The sequence below is a fragment of the Myotis brandtii genome, unplaced genomic scaffold (genome assembly GCF_000412655.1).
Source record: "Myotis brandtii unplaced genomic scaffold, ASM41265v1 scaffold3257, whole genome shotgun sequence".
NCBI classification, from domain to species: Eukaryota; Metazoa; Chordata; class Mammalia; order Chiroptera; family Vespertilionidae; genus Myotis; species Myotis brandtii.
In genome coordinates, this window is record NW_005362514.1 from 1 (window position 1) to 16,518 (window position 16,518).

The following is a 16,518-nucleotide window of genomic DNA, read 5'->3' on the forward strand; positions in this document are numbered from 1 at the left end:
GTATTTGCATGTGGCCCACGGGCCGTAGTTTGAGGACACCTGATCAAGAGAGTCTTTTTTAAAATTTTTATTTATTTATTTATTTATTTATTTGAAAGGAATAGAGAGATAGAAACATCAATAAAAGAGAAACATTGATCGGCTATCTCTTGCACACCCCCACTGGGGATTGAGCCCAAAACCCAGGCATGTGCCCTCTTGGTTCATGGGTCAACACTTAACCACTGAGCCACACTGGCCAGGCTAGAATGATCTTCAAGGCCCTTCAACTTCTGGTCTTGTCTACCTGTTCACCCTCCCCTTCTGCCATTCCCGCATGGATACTCAGGGCTCCAGCTACTGCAATGTCCTTGCTTTGTCTTGGCCACCATCTCTTTCCACGCACTGCCCCATCTGCCCCTGGCAGCCCTGACTCCGGCACCCCCTCCTCACAATGAGGAAACAGCCAAGCCATGATTCAAATCTCAACCATTCTGCCCTCCCTACCCCCAGAAAGATAGGAAAGTAGGGTGTCTGAAATGACTGCATGGCCAATCTGATCTCTCCCCAGTGCTGACACCTAACCCAGTCACTGGCACATGCCATTCAGCCAGTGATTCTTATCTACCTTGAAGTCAGCCCAAATGCCTCAGTCCGGTGTGAAAGACTCACCACCATGTGCAACCCGAGTCCACACTAGTGAAAGGTTTCCAAAAGGAAGAAGTCAAAACCAATGCCTGGGATAAAATATGGGATTTCCTGTGAGCGTCCTTAATGTGTGTGATCTACCTTCTCACTCTAGTTCCAATAACTGTGTGTCAGATGGATGTAGGCATGATGTCAGGATGCATCAAAACATGTTACCTTCCTGGATACAAGCTCCTGCTTTCAAATGAATCCCAGGGTCTGCTGAAATTGCCATGTGGGCCATCCTGATGCCCAAAAATATGGCACTCAGTGCTGCAGAGGCAAGATGCAGAGCATTGGTTCTGTGTTATGGCAATAAAACCGCATTCATTTGCAAGCCTACTCATGAGTTTTCAAGTATGGAACAACAGGGAAGTCCAAGACATTCTCAAGTCTTTGCAGTGTCGTTGTAGATTCAGAGCAAGATTTTCAGGTATCACAGGATACTATGTTACTTTTAAAACTTACTCAGAATTTCATAAAATACTGCCTATAATTAGATAGAAGAGCTAGGAAATTGAACTGGGCCTAAGCCTGAAAAAGCTGGGCTGTAGTACAAAAATACGTGGGTTCTCTATTGAAATACCAAACTTTCCTTCAAAAAAAAAAAAAGAGAGAGATAATAAGCAAATGCTATTAAGTCCTAAGACTCCAGGATAAGACCTATAGGCACACAAATGCACATGCACATTTGCAAAATGCATGTATGGTTCATGCCTATGTATGGGACACACTGACACTGAGAATTCTATAAAGAAATTCCTAAATTAGGGGCTCAAATTCTCTCATATAATAATTTAAAATAAATTTACCAATGATTCCGTTGGCATTAAATTCCCCCTGTTCATCTTAATGTTAAACAAAGAATAGAAGTCACCTGGGATATGGGTGCCGTCCTCAAGGTTAAACAGAGAGAGAGTGGACAGGTATTTCCTGGTTTTAATATTTAGCTAAAGGTTGCTGCTCTAGAGCAGGGGTCTGCAAGCTACATGGACCTCACAGACAAACTCACCCACTGCCAGTCTGTATAAATACAGTTTTATTAGAAGACAGCCATACCTTTTGTTTATATACTAGAGGTCCGGTGCACGAAATTCATGCACAAGTAGGACTCCTAGGTCTGGCCTGTGATCAGGGCCGATCTTCCCAGGCTGCCAGTAGCCGACCCTGCCCCCTGCCACCAACACCAGTCACCCTCTGTGCGTGGGGTGACCAGCGGGGCAATCGCACCCACATCTGCTGCCACCCACCCCCGGTTCCCCATTCCCCATCAGGCGATCGGAGCCTGCCGGCCCGGGGGGAGGGACCAAGAAGTTGGCCAGCAGGCCCTGATAGCCTGATCAGGGCCTGCGGGCTGGGGGCAGCTCCTGCACTGAGCGTCTGCCCCCTGGTGGTCAGTGCACATCATAGCAACCAGTGGTTCCACCGTCTGGTCGATTTCCATATTATGCTTTTATATATATAGATTGTCTATGCTACTTTTGAACACTTCTAACAGAGACTGTATATTCCACAAAGCCAAAAATATTTATTATATGGTCCTTTACAGGAAAAAATTTGCAGCCCTTGCCTCAGTGACAGCATATTCCAGGCTCTGTATGAAATGGAGAAGAGCAAGCCACCAAAATCTATTATTGATAGGTTTAATAAGGATAATAAGGAGAGCTTTTCTGGAAAAAAATGAAAGTTCCTCAATCTCAACTTCAAGACAGTCGTTCTGTTTAAATGTAACACTTTCAGTGTCTAACTCACTCGCCTCTCTGAACATGCTCAAACTCTCTACCAAGCAGACAAGATCGACATGAGGGGAGAGATGAACATTTCCGAACTATCAGAAGCTGCCACATGAGTCATTTCTCTTAAACCTCATAACTTGTGATAGGATCATTCTTGCCATTTTTCTGAGGCTGTCTCCTGTTTTTAAACACTTGAGAAAGCTGAGTATTGGAGAGCTTAAGAAATTCACCCAAAGTCACCCAACAGGCTAATAAGTTGCAGAAGCAAAATTGGAAACCGGTCTGTCTGATCCCATTGCCCATGCTCCTCCCACCATATCTTGCTGCCTGGTCAATTTATTCATATATTTATCCAATTAATAATTATCAAGCACTTCAGGGGTACTTGTTATGTTCAATCACCAAAGACACAATGTCATCAAAAACAAAGAAGAGAAATTGATACCAAGGTAAAATCCATTTCAAATAAGACAGATGTGACCCTCCACCCCAGAATTTCCTCAATCCATAATCTAATAAAAAAAATTAAGAGAAACCATATCCTTATGAAATAGACTTAGATGGTTTATTTTTTCTAAAAGATGCCGTGTTGACTAATTAGACTGTAACCCTGAAATATATGCATGATGTATATAGACTATATATACAATGTCAGAGAAGATGCCTTGCTCATGAGATTTGAAGCCATTTCTCAAACCAACTTGGTTTTTCTTTTACCCAGATTACCTTTCAATTTCTAGTAACCATCATATCAAACATCATTCCGGTGGCATAGAACCCACCAGACTGTGAGGAGTTATACACAGTCTCTATGCCAGAGTCTCTAACTTGGGTGTCATTATTTTTCAATATCATCTTGGGCAATCTTTTTGTATAATGTTTTTAAAAAGTTGGACACAACAGGAAAGAGAAATCTGTATTATGTGTGTGGATGATAGAAGTTACCTCAGCTTAGATTTAAACTGCAAAATATAATCCAACTCATTTTTTAAAATTGTAGTTGGCATGCAATGTTAGTGTCAGGTGTAACTAATATAGTATAACTAATATACATATATTATATTAGTTTCAGGTGTAAGCATAGTGATTCAGCATTTATATACCTTCCAATGTGATCACCATGCTAAGAATAGACACCATCTGGCCCTGTATGAAGTTGTTAACATGTTACTGGCTGTATTCCCTATGCTGCGCATTCCATCCTGTGACTGAAAGTTTGTATAACTCAGCTCTTGACACCTGCGTGGCACATGGAAGGAAGAGGGTTTGGCAGTTAATTTGCATATCGCCCTGATTAGCCAATGGGAAGGATAGCAAAGTTACGGTTAATTACCATGTTTGTCTATTATTAGATAGGATATGTTACATACATCCTATATAATAAAGAGATAATATGCAAATCGACCATCACACACTCACAAGATGGCTGCCTACGACCAGGCCGGCAGGGGAGTTAGTGAGGGACGACCAAACGACTGAACAAGCAGTCTGTGTGGGGCAACCAGGCCAGTAGGGGGCTTATTGAGGGACAACCAAACAACTGAACAGCAGGCTGCATGGGGTTACCAGGCTGGTGGGGGTGATGTGAGGGGTGACTAGGCCAGCAAAGGGGTTAGTGAGAAACGACCAAACGACTGAACAAGCAGGCTGATGGGGCAAGCAGGCCAGCAGGGAGGGGCAGTTGGGGGCAACCAGGTTGGCAGGGGGGGCAGTTAGAGGTGAATAAGCCAGCAGAGGGGGGCAGTTGGGGGCAACCAGGCTGGCAAGGGCGAGGCAGTAAAGAGTGACCATACCTGCAGGGAGGGGGGCAGTTAGGAGTGACCAGGCTAGCAGGGAGGGGGCAGTTGGGAGTGACCTGGATGGCAGTGGGGGGGGGCAGTTAGGCGTGACCAGGCCGGCAGGCAGATGAGCAATTAGGAGCCAGTGGTCCAGGATTGTGAGAGGGATGTCCAATTGGAGAGGGTGCGCAGGCTGGGAAAGGGAGGTCCCCCTGGCCCCCCGTGCACAAATTTCATGAACCAGGCCTCTAGTTTCCTTAATAAAGATAAGAAACTGTATTAGCCTCTGACATAATGCACCTTACTGGGAGCAGAAGAAAATGATGACCCTGAGACTATTTCAGTGATTACTAAAAAGGTGGATTGAACACAGACTTTTCAAGGATATTCCTTTTATAACTTTATGAAGGGAACTCAAGAACTTTCTTTTACACACAGAGCAGCATATTTCTGTAATATTTAAGGCAACAAACTCTGGAGTCAGACTTCTTGGGTTTGAATCCAAGTATTACCACTTAGTGGCAGTGGCAGTTATTTACTTTGGTAAATTATTTAACAACTCTATGCTTCATTTGTCTAGTATTTATTTAAAAATTGAGATAAAATTTTCTAATATTAACTAATAATAAACTGAGATAATATATAAATAATTTAGATTAGTTTACTTAAAATCTTAGTGAAAATCAGTAAATCTCAGCTATTATTATTATTTTATCATTTTAAACAGTTTTGTACCCACATGTCTACTTAAACACTTCCAGTGATGATGCAAGAATCTGATGAAGAACAGGTTCTCAACATGTTCCCTCTTTTTTTCTCTAAATGCCAGGAGAGTGCTAATATGATTAATCAGAAAATCAGAATACAGCATGGCCACATTCCTCTATGAATAGAGTCACCAAACATTAAAGAGGTTAGTGATCAGATCTATTTCCCTTGTTCCTTGCTTTATTATCCACTCTATAGGTGTGTAATCTGATTCCAACTATCTCTTCATCAATTCACATTCATCTCTTTCCCAGTACCTGAGATAGATAGCAATAGATCAGATATACCATTGTCTGCTTTGTATCAAAAACTTACTATCTTTTGAAAACTAGTATCACAGCCCACTTCAGATTTTTTCTGTATTGGGTTTTCTGCAACAACTCAATTTACACCAAACATTGACATTTTTTTTTGTCCAAGTATTTATTCTTTCTCATATATATTCTCAATCATGTCTCTTGTGGGAATATGTTGCTGTGACTAAAGAAAAGAGTCCACTCTCATACAAACAGATTTGGGAAATAATAATCTGATGGCAATTTAAATCTCAATATTATTTTAAAAGGTACAGCCATGATCTATTAAAAGAAATTGTTCTACAATTTGAGCTGTCCGAATATAAAAAAAAACTATTCTTCTGAATCAAGCTTAAATCTGCTTTCTTGTAATATATGTATTCTTTGCTTCAACCTACTTTTATAGAAAGATGACTAAATTGGTAGTGGACTCAAATAGAAGGACAAATGAAACTTTATATTATTTTTTTTTAATATATTTTATTGATTTTTCACAGAGAGGAAGGGAGAGAGATAGAGAGCTAGAAACATCGATGAGAGAGAAACATCGATCAGCTGCCTCCTGCACATCTCCTACTGGGGATGTGCCCGCAACCCAGGTACATGCCGTTGACCGGAATCGAACCTGGGACCTTTCAGTCCGCAGGCCGACGCTCTATCCACTGAGCCAAACCGGTTTCGGCGAAACTTTATATTAGATTAATGAAATTCAGAACTTAAAAAATAAGAAAAGCTAGCTTTTCTTCTTTTCTGTTCATATGCCCATACATTAATATGATTTTCTGATTTTCAATCTCTGGAACTCAAGCCTTAGCATACATCATTTGGTCTATCTGCTATGTTCACTATAACCTATTAGAAGCCTGGTGCATGAAATTTGTGCACATGGGTGGGGGGGGGGGGAATCCCTCAGCCCAGCCTGGGCCCTCTCGCAGTTCAGGAGCCCTTGGGGGAGTGGGCCTAAGCCAGAAGTTGGACATCCTTAGCGTTGCCACAGAGGCGGGAGAGGCTCCCGCCATCGCAGCTGCACTTGCCAGATGTGAACCCAGCTTCTGTCTTAGCAGCACTCCCTCCGGGGGAGCACACTGACCACCAGAGGGCAACTTATGCATTGATCTTCTGCTCCCGGGTGGCCAGTGCGCATCATAGCAACTGGTCGTTCTGCCATTCAGTTGATTTGCATATTAGCCTTTTATTATATAGGATAACTACCAGGAAAAATGTTTATTGAGGAAAATAATTAAAATGTTACATAAATCATGATAAGATATTTTTCCTGTTTCCCAGTTACATCATTTATAGTGCAAATTCAAGTTAGAACTCCATAGGTATTAGCATAATTTTGTTATGCCCCCTAAAATATTGGGTATAAGGCAATTAAATGTTCCTCTTTGTTGTCAACCCTAAAATTGAATGCTTATTAACTTGTACTGAACTTCCTCCCTGTACCTCCCAAATCCAAGTTACTGAGGTCCCCAAATATCTCCTAGCCTGTCATCCTTCATATATCACACCATCCTTCTGAAGACATCTTACACTACTAATATTCACAGTGATATATATCCACTTCTTATGTTTGAAATCCTTAGTTCAAATTATAATGCTATTTGAAAGGAGCAAAAAATATATATTTCTACTTTATTCTCTTACTAGTGGGCCGGTGCACAAAATTCATGCACGGAGGGGTGGGGGTGTTCCTCAGCCTGGCCTGCACCCTCTCCAATCTGGGACCCCTCGAAGTATGTCCTACTGCCAGTTTACAGAAATCAGGCCTAAACTGGCAGTTGGACATCCCTCTCGCAATCCAGGACTGCTGGATCTTAACCACTCACCTGGCCAGCCTAGGTGAGGGGCTGATGGCTGTTTGCAGGCTGGCCACAGCCCCTTCAGGGTGGGGGGGTTATGCTGGGGTGCCTGGCCAGCCTGAATGAGGAGATGAGGAATGTTTTCAGGCTAGCCACAGCCCCTTCGGGGTGGGGGGTCCTGCTGGGGTGCCTGGCCAGCCTGGGTGGGCTGATGGCTGTTTGCAGGCTGGCCATGCCCCCCAGCAGGGACTCTTACTCAATGGGGGCATGGCCAGCCTGGGTGAGGAGCTGAGGGCCGTTTTCAGGCTTGCCATAGCCCCTTCAGGGTGGGGGTCCCGGCTGGGGTGCCTAGCCAGCCTGGGTGAGCTGATGGCTGATCCTGTTTGCAGGCTGGCCACGGTCCCCAGCAGGAACTCTTACTCCATGGGGGCATGGCCAGCCTGGGTGAAGGGATGAGGGCCATTTTCAGGTTTGTCATAGCCCTTTCAGGGTGGGCGTCCCCGCTGGGGTGCCTGGCCAGCCTGGGTGAGGGGCTGAGGGCTGTTTGCAGGCTGGCCAAGCCCCCCAGTAACCCAAGCTTCCAGCCCCTCCTTTTTCATGGCCATCTTAATTGGGTTAATTTACATAGTTTCTCTGTTTGGCTGGTAGGCGTGGCTTGTGGGCATAGCTGAGGTATGGTCAATTTGCATGTTTCTCTTTTATTAGATAGGATTTTTTAGTGCAATCAGATAACCTAATAGAAAAAACTAGAGGAACAAACCACCCACTCAAATTATGAGAATAGCAGTCCTGAGCAGATTTTTACCTTCCCCTGGAAAAGAGCAAGGTACTGGCTATTCTGAGGGTGAAGGTACTGGCTATTCTGAGGGTGAAGAGGAGAATCTACACTAATAAAAGAGAAACATGGTAATTAGCATACGACCGCTACCCTTTTCATTGGCTAATCAGTGAGTATATGCAAATTAACTGTCAGCCAAGATGGCGGCCGGCAGCCAGGCACTGAAGCGAGCACGAGGCTTGCTTGCTGCAGACTCCAACCTTCCCCCCGCCTGCAGCTGCGGGGCTCTGAGCTCCTGAAGCAACAGCTCCAAAAGATACAATGTTTCAATTATAGAAGCTAAAAGATGGCGGTTAATCTGCATACTCAGGCTCCAAGCGGTAGAGTGAAGCCAAACAGCCCTGAAGCCGCAGAGCAGAGAGGCCTCACTGCCCGGGGATCAGCAGAGCCGCAAGGCCTCAGGGGGCAGACGCTCAACGCAGGGATGCCGAGCTGCGGTGACTTGGCAGCTGCTGTTCTCGGTTGATGCATCTGGAACCAGAGAGGAGGGAGCCCAATTCCAGGGTGCGTCACCCAAGACCAGCTGTCTGGCAATCAGGGACTCTTCAAGGAATGTTGGAGAGCCAGTTTTGGCCTGATCCCCACAGGCCTGGCCAAGGGACCCCACCTGCCAGAGGGACCCTGATCACTCTGCAGATGCACTTGGAGCCATGGTGCCGCCCCAGGTGAGGGACCGTGGGAATTTGGCTCCAGGGTGTGTTCAGCCCATCTCTCCCAATCCTGCCCCACAAGCCACCTTCTAATTAATTTCCTTTCAATGTGCACAAATCTGGGCTCTTAATTGTAACGTCTATATATATAAAAGCCCAGCGACTGGAATGGCAGAACAACCAGAACGACCAAAACGACCGGTGGCTATGACACACTGCGGCAGCTAACTGGCCTAATCCAGACTCTGATCGCCACCCCCGCATTGGCCCCCAACACCCCAATAGGGGGCGGGGCTGGCTGGCCAACCACCTGTGGCCCCTCCCTTCCACTGGCCTGGCCCGATTGGCCCCCATCAAGGGGGACTAGCTGGACCCCACCCATGCACCAATTTTTGCACTGGGCCTCTAATGTGTAAATAAAAGGAAAAATTGATTATGTTTATTTTATATTCTCATGATTTTTCCATAGGTATTTATAGGGGAGGAAAGGTATGTCTTGAATAACGAGTTGAACTCCATTGTTATCAGGATCCAGTACTCATAGCACCTTTTTTATATTAGTTTTTAAGGCTGAATTGGATACTCTAAAGTCACCTTTTAAGATCCTTTCTTCATAGCAACCCATAACAGAAATATATCTCTTATTTTTGGGAAAGTAAACAGGGCTCAAAGTCAGATGATGAATTATTTTCTGATCTTCCACTCAGTAGTGTGAAATTCGATGACTCAACTTCAACACTTTGAGTTGGAGTCTTCATCCATTCACATTTATTAAATATTTATGTTAAAATATTCTTTCTAGTGACTTATAATTAGCAAATGTATTTTATATTCATTTTCCATTGAAATTTTCAATGATTTAATAATTATCTTCATTTGAAAAGTGAGAAAATTGAGATGGCATTACCTAGCTAGAAAGAGGGGTCTCAAAATACCTGAGAATTGAGTGAGCTCAATATTTTAAAATCCTTTAAAATTGGATCCTGCTGGGCAGAAAATTATTATTATTATCATCATTATTATTATTATCATCATCATTATATTTTGTACATTAAAAATTCCCTTTTAGTATCTGGCTCTGTTATTATTTCCAAAGGTTTAATATAAATTTAAGCTACATGACTCAACATGCCTGTTTGTTTTCTCCTTAGTTCATAATGCTTGTGAAATGGTCATCAATGGGAGAACCCATTTCTTAGCACGCACCTGCCATCTGAATGCTTGTCCTTTTCTCTTGGCCAGTTTCTGGATGCTGAAGCCAGCATGTGATCATTCCCTGGGACTGTTCAAGGAAAAGAGTAATGTGCATATGGAATAGACCAGCTTCATCCTGTGTCTCAGATTTTGATGAAAGTGGAATTAATTCTCCTCTGCTGTTAACCCACTGCATCTGAGGCTGCGGGAACCATCCTCCTGAGGAACATTTAATCTGGATCCCTTGGAATTTATTGATTTTTACTTGAATTTCTAAATCCAAGTCTGGAGCTAGCAGAGAGAAAACATATACAGGTTAGTTATTTAAGGGTTGTTAAAGGCAAAAGGTCATCCTAATCATTTCTACCCTGCTATATGATAATACTATGAATAGCTGTCAAAGGGAATGAAGAAGGGAATAATGAGGATCCAAAGGGTATATGGATGATAATTCAATTAGCCTTTGACATAAAACAAAAAACTCCCCTGATAATCATTGATTATATGCAATAGGTTAAAAAATTCATTGCAAATGATTACAAAATTGTAGTTGATGGGGACTTTTTTTATATCTTCAATTAAGAAAGGAAAATTCATCATTTGGGTTATCTAATGATCAGTGTATTATAATTTGGAAAGATCAAGAAGATCTATATTTTCCATTGTGGGTTTTCATTACCCACAAGGGATAGCTAAATTCATTCTTTTTACTTAATTTACTTTCTCTCTTCCATAAACTGCTCCTGAAAAGAAAGTGGGTAAAGGTATGCAACGACAATTGTGAATTACGCCAAGCAATTACAAAAAAAAAACCCTTCATAGTTCTACCTGCAATTGTAATTATGTTATGCAAATAGAGAATGCAGCAGTTGTGACATTTTAATTATTTACTATATTTTTAACAAATAGAAAGTATATTTACATTAATTAGTAGTTCTTACCATTATTTTGAATGTAATTTTAAAAATCTCAAATCCCTGGAATCTTTCCTGTATTGTGAACATATAAAAGTATTCATATAATTTTACATGAGGTAGAATATTGGAGGAACAGGACATTTCAGAGAGAGCAAAATAAGGACATAAACATTTTACTTGGCTTCTATTAGAAAGTCTAAACTATGGGGCCAAAAAGAATTGTAGGAAGGCACTTATTCACATAAACAAATGTTTAAATTTTACTATGTATGAGGTACTGTCCTAGATTTGGGGGATGAAACACTAAATAATATGTGGTGTTTGACTTTGAAAGGCTTATAATCTAGTAGGATGATACAGACTAATAAAGTTTAATAGGAACCAAGATACATATGTTCACAAGAATTCTGTAGCAACAAGGAAACTTTTCACTGAAAACTAGGCATTTTCCAGGTGGGTGAAGGTGGAGGAGAGTCAGAGGTGTGGAGAGGTCATTCAAAAAGAGAGACTATGGATAAACCACACTTACTCAAAAGCCAAGGGAACACAATATATGCACACATGAAATTTGTTGTGCTTTTCCTGCAGCTGAAAAAATTAAAATTGAGCTAAACACCTGTATTTTAGCGACAATTCTATATTAAGTCAGGGGGCTCATTAATTTTAATTCCTTGATATTTAATTATTTCAGTGAATTGTTAATTAATTCTGCAACCAAGTTACCAGTCTATAAGTGGTAGATATTGATATACAAATGAAATAAATAATTTAGAGGAAATATGTAATGTGAAAATTTAAGAGAGTCAAGCACAGAATTCTGAAAGCACCAGAGTCAAAAAGAGAGGTGAGCTAGAGCCACAGAAAACAGTTCAAGAGGAAGGGAGTAATAAAGTGTCAAATGCTGCAGAGAAGTTGAATAAAACAGAATGAAAAGCCGCCTTTGATTGGCAATTAGGAAATCACTAGAGTGGTACCTGAATGTAGTGGCTTGAAGGGGAAATGGAAAATAGAATAATGAAGCAATTCAGGATATTTTTCTTTTAAAATTTGTATTTTACAGTGCAGGGGTCTTTTTTCCTGTAGGATCCCCCACCACCTTCTTTTTAGATATATGGAAAATAAATGAGTTCAGACAGAGACAAAAAATACAAAAGTAGCAACGTCAGATTGTTCTCCAAAAAATGAGAGATAAGGGGGAAAAAGCTTTATTTAGACAGCTATCTCTCTAAAGAGTCATTTGTGAATGTGTCCCATTAATTAACAATTCACTTTTTTTAATAAAAAAGTGAAGATATAAAGAATAAGGAAACAAAAACAAAAAGTCTAGTTTTGCAAGTTTAACACTTAAGGGAAGAAGTTGTTTTCTACTTGACACTTCAGTTTATTTAGGATTGCTGACAGATGCTAATGCAATTTTATTAACACAGCCTATTGTATGTAATAAGAGGCCATAGTTTTATGTGAAACATATATAAAAACAATTTATGTTATAAGTCTTCTTAGAAAGAGGTGAAAGAACTAGAGATCTGTAGGTGAATCCATTTATTGTTTTGTCGTTTATAAAATTACCACATATAAGTACTTATTGGACCTTACTGTCATTGGAACTTAGCTAAGTTTCTGCTTATATACATGTTTTGAGAATCTACTTTCCAAAAAATTTATATCTTTCTTATAAAATATTTATATTCATTTAAAAGAGGGCAAGCAATTCTGTGTTTTATGCAGTAGATTGTCTGGCAAACAGGAGAAAGAGAGGGGGAGAGAGAGAGAGAGAGAGAGAGAGAGAGAGAGAGAGAGAAGAAAGACAATGAAAAGTTGAATGGTTCAATCATATTAAATTTCTTCAAATTGCTATTCAAAGGTCTTTATCAACGTACACTCAAAGCAAAGAGTCAAATTAAATAGAACTTTCAGAAAAGCAAAAAAACCCCCTAAACTTGTACTTTAAAATTAGAAGATGCCTTGTGGACTGGTTATGTTTTCTTCTATAATTCTTATAATTTCAGGTCTTAGGTTTAAATCTTTAATCTATTTTGAGATGATTTATTTTCAGGTGCATATCCAATTTTCCCCACACTGTTTATTGAAGAGATTATTCTTTTCCCATTGGGTATTCTCAGTGCCCTCACTGAAGATCAATTGGAAGTACATGTGTAGGTTTAATTCTGGGCTCTCTATTCCATTCCACTGATCTGCCTGTCTATTTTTATGCCAGTATCATATGATTTTTATCCTCATTTTGTTTATGTGGTAGATCATGCTAATTGACTTGTAGATATTATACCAACCTTGAATCTCAGAAATAAATCCCACTTGATCATGGTGCATGCTATACCATCTAGGTTTGTGTAAGTGTACTCTATGATGTTTGCACAATGACAAAATTGCCTAATGATGCATTTCTCAGAATATATCCCCACCATTAAGTGAAATATGACTATCTATGTTGCATACAAGAGACTTCTTTAAAATTTAGGAACAAACAGAAATGTAAAGTAAAAATATAGAAAAAAGATATCCCATGCAAATGAAAACCAAAAAAGTTGGGGCAGCTATTTATATCAGTAAAAATAGACCATAAAATAAATAAAGACCATAATAAGAAGCAAAGGAGGTCATTTCATAATGACCAAGGAATCAATCCAACTAGAGGATATAACATTTGTAAATAATTATACAGTCCCCCAAAAAGCACCTAAATATATGAAGCATTTAATGGACCTAAAGAAATAAATAGACAGCAAAACAATACTAGTAGGGAAATTTAATACCTCACTCACATCAATTGATAGATCATTTAGACAGAAAATCAATAAGGAAACATTGGCCTTAAATGACTCATTAAATCAGGTGAACTTGACAGATATATACAGAGCGTTCTATCCAAAAGCAACAGAATATACATTCTAAAGTACACATAAAACAGTCTCCAGGATAGATCATATGTTAAGCCCATAACAAGTCTTCTCTGACCACAATGGTATAAAACTAGTAATCAGTTAAAAGAATAAAACTGAAAAATTTGCAAATATGTAGATTAAACAACATGCTACTGAACAACTAATGTGTCAAAAAGAAATAAGAAAAGAAAAAAAATAACTACCTTGAGACAAATGAAAATAGAAAGACAACACACCAAATCTTACGAAGTCCAATAAAAGTTGTCCCAAGTGGGATGTTTATAGCAATAAAAATGCCTAAATCAAGAAAGAAGAAGGATCGCAAACAAATAACCTAACTTTACCCCCAAATGAATAGAAAAATAAAAACAAACGAAGCCCAAAGTTAATAGAAGGAAGAAAACACAAAGATCAGAAATAAAATAAGTAAAATAGAGGCTACAATGACAATAGAAAAGATTAATGCAATTAAGAATTGGTTTTCTGAAAAGATAAAATATGCAAACTTTTAGCTAGATTCATCAGAAAAAAATAAAGAGGATTAAATGAATAAAACTAGAAATGAAAGAAGAGATATTACAACTGATACCACAGAAATACAAAGGGTCATAAGAGGCTACTATGAACAATTATAAATCAACATATTGGAAACTTAGAAGAAATGAATGAATTCCTAGAAACATACAACCTACCAAGACTGAATCATGAAGCAATGTAAAATCTGAGCAGACCAATTACTGGTAAAAATATTGAATCAGTAACCAAAGCCTCCCAACAAATGAGGAAGCAAAACCACTAACTTAAAAAGATATATGTACCCCGATGTTTATTACATCATTATTTTTTAAAAAGGAAGCCAAGTTATGAAAGGAAACTAAATATCTATCAATGAGTAAATGGTTAAAGAAAATGTTTATATATATAAAACATTATTTTATGTATATATAAAATATGTATATATAAAACATACATTTTATGTAATATATAACATATATTATAAATATATATTACATATGTAACATATATTGGGAATGGAATATTATTCTGCAGAATAATTCAGAAATGCATTCTAGAAAAGAAAATCTTGACTTTTGCAACAACATAGATGGTCTGAGGGTATTATGCTAAGTAAAATAAGTCAGATAAAGACAAACATCATATTATCTCATAAGTGGAATCTAAAAGGAAAAAATGAACTTATAGATATAAAGAAGAGATTGGTGCTTTAGAGAGGTGGGAGGTGAGAAAAATTGGTGAAGGTAGTCAAAAGGTACAAACTTTCAGTTATAAAATAAATAAGTTATGAGGATATAATTAATGTACAGCATGGTAACTATAATTAATATTGTTTTCTATATTTAAAAGTTACTAAGAGGATATATCTTATTATAAGTTGTCATTTTAAGAAAGAATGGTTTGTAACTATGTGTGGTGATGGATGTTAACTAGACTTATTTGGGAAATCATTTAACAATTTATGTAAATATCAAATTATCATTTAACAATTTATGTAAATATCGAATTATCATTAGTTTCCTGATATTAACATATCAGGAAACTAATATGTTATATGTTAATTATCCTATATAATAAAAAGCTAATATGCTAATTAGACCAAACCAAAGAACAACTGTCCGGATGACCTTCTGGATGAAGCCAGGGCTGTGAGGGCCAGCTGAGGCTACAGGGGCTGTGAGGGCTGGCTGAGGCAGCCAGGGATGAGAGGGCTGAGCCCTTTGCAATAATTTCATGCATTGGGCCTCTAGTATGCTAATAAAAAAGAAAGATGCATTTTAAATCACAATGAGATACAGCTAGATATCTATCAAAATGATTTAAATAATGTATTAGTTTCCTAGGGCTGCTGTAATAAACTTTGACAAATTTCTGTTATTAAAACAACAGAAATGTATTCTTCCACAGTTCTAGAAGTTAGAATTTCACTCAAAGTGTTTATAGGGCTATATTCCCCTTCGAGGCACTAGGAGACAATCTAACTTCTTGCCTCATCTAACTTCTGGTAGCTACCTCAACATGGGTTTGTGGCCAAATCACTGCCTCCATCTTCACATGGCTTTCTCTTTTGTGTGTGTCTTTTCTCTGTCATTCTCTTGTAAGGGCACTGGACATTGGATAAAGAGCCCAGTTGAATAAACCAGAATAATCTCATTTCAAGATCCTTAACTTACATTTTCAAAGATTTTTTTTTCCAAATTAGGCTATATTCACAGGTCATTTGGAAAGTCACCTTTCAACTCACTGCAAATCGTAAGAATTGACAATACCAATGACATCCTCACCAAAATTCTGTACATATGTATGCCCAAAATAATATACAATAATCTTTATAGCTGCATTATTTAGAAGACAAAACTGAGAATAACACAAATATCCAAATGCTAAGTGGGTCAGTAAATTATGGTATATTCATGCAACAAAATTTTATTTAGTAATAAAAATGAGCAAACTATTATAATATGCAATAACATGTATGGCTCTTTGAAAATTATGTTTAATAAAGGAAATCACAAGCAAAAGGGTATATAAACTGTGATTCCATTTACATTATTTTCAAAAATAGGTAAAGATAATCTATGTTAGAATTCATCTAACTGTTCAGATAATAAGTCAGAGTAGTAGCTACTGAGAGAGCCATTGTATTTACTTGTCTATTTAGGTGTGTACACTTTGCAAAATAACAACAATCTGTAAACTTATGATTTGTACTCTTTACTATATATGCTTGACTTTAGAAACTATTCTTATGAAAAATGAGGAAAAAATATTGATGGGATTAAAACAACTGATTTTTTGTTTTTATTTTTGATACATATAAACCTTTACATTTCACTTATCTACACTAATAAAAGAGAAACATGGTAATTAGCGTACGACCGCTACCCTTCCCATTGGCTAATCAGCATATCCTTATGCAAATTAACTGTCAGCCAAGATGGCAGCCGGCAG

The 16,518-nt window shown here is 38.8% G+C and overlaps 1 protein-coding gene across 1 annotated transcript in view; it reads right to left on the bottom strand.

Annotated features, from left to right (window-relative positions):
- Positions 1–9,743: 9,743 nt before the first annotated feature.
- LOC102240935 (selection and upkeep of intraepithelial T-cells protein 1-like) overlaps positions 9,744–16,518 on the bottom strand; it is a gene marked incomplete at its 3' end in the record, with an annotated part of 31,715 nt that continues 24,940 nt past the window's right edge. Inside the window, exon 4 of the mRNA XM_014543432.1 lies at positions 9,744–10,022. Coding sequence (XP_014398918.1) covers positions 9,744–10,022 — 279 coding nt within the window. The remainder of the gene's footprint in view (positions 10,023–16,518) is intronic.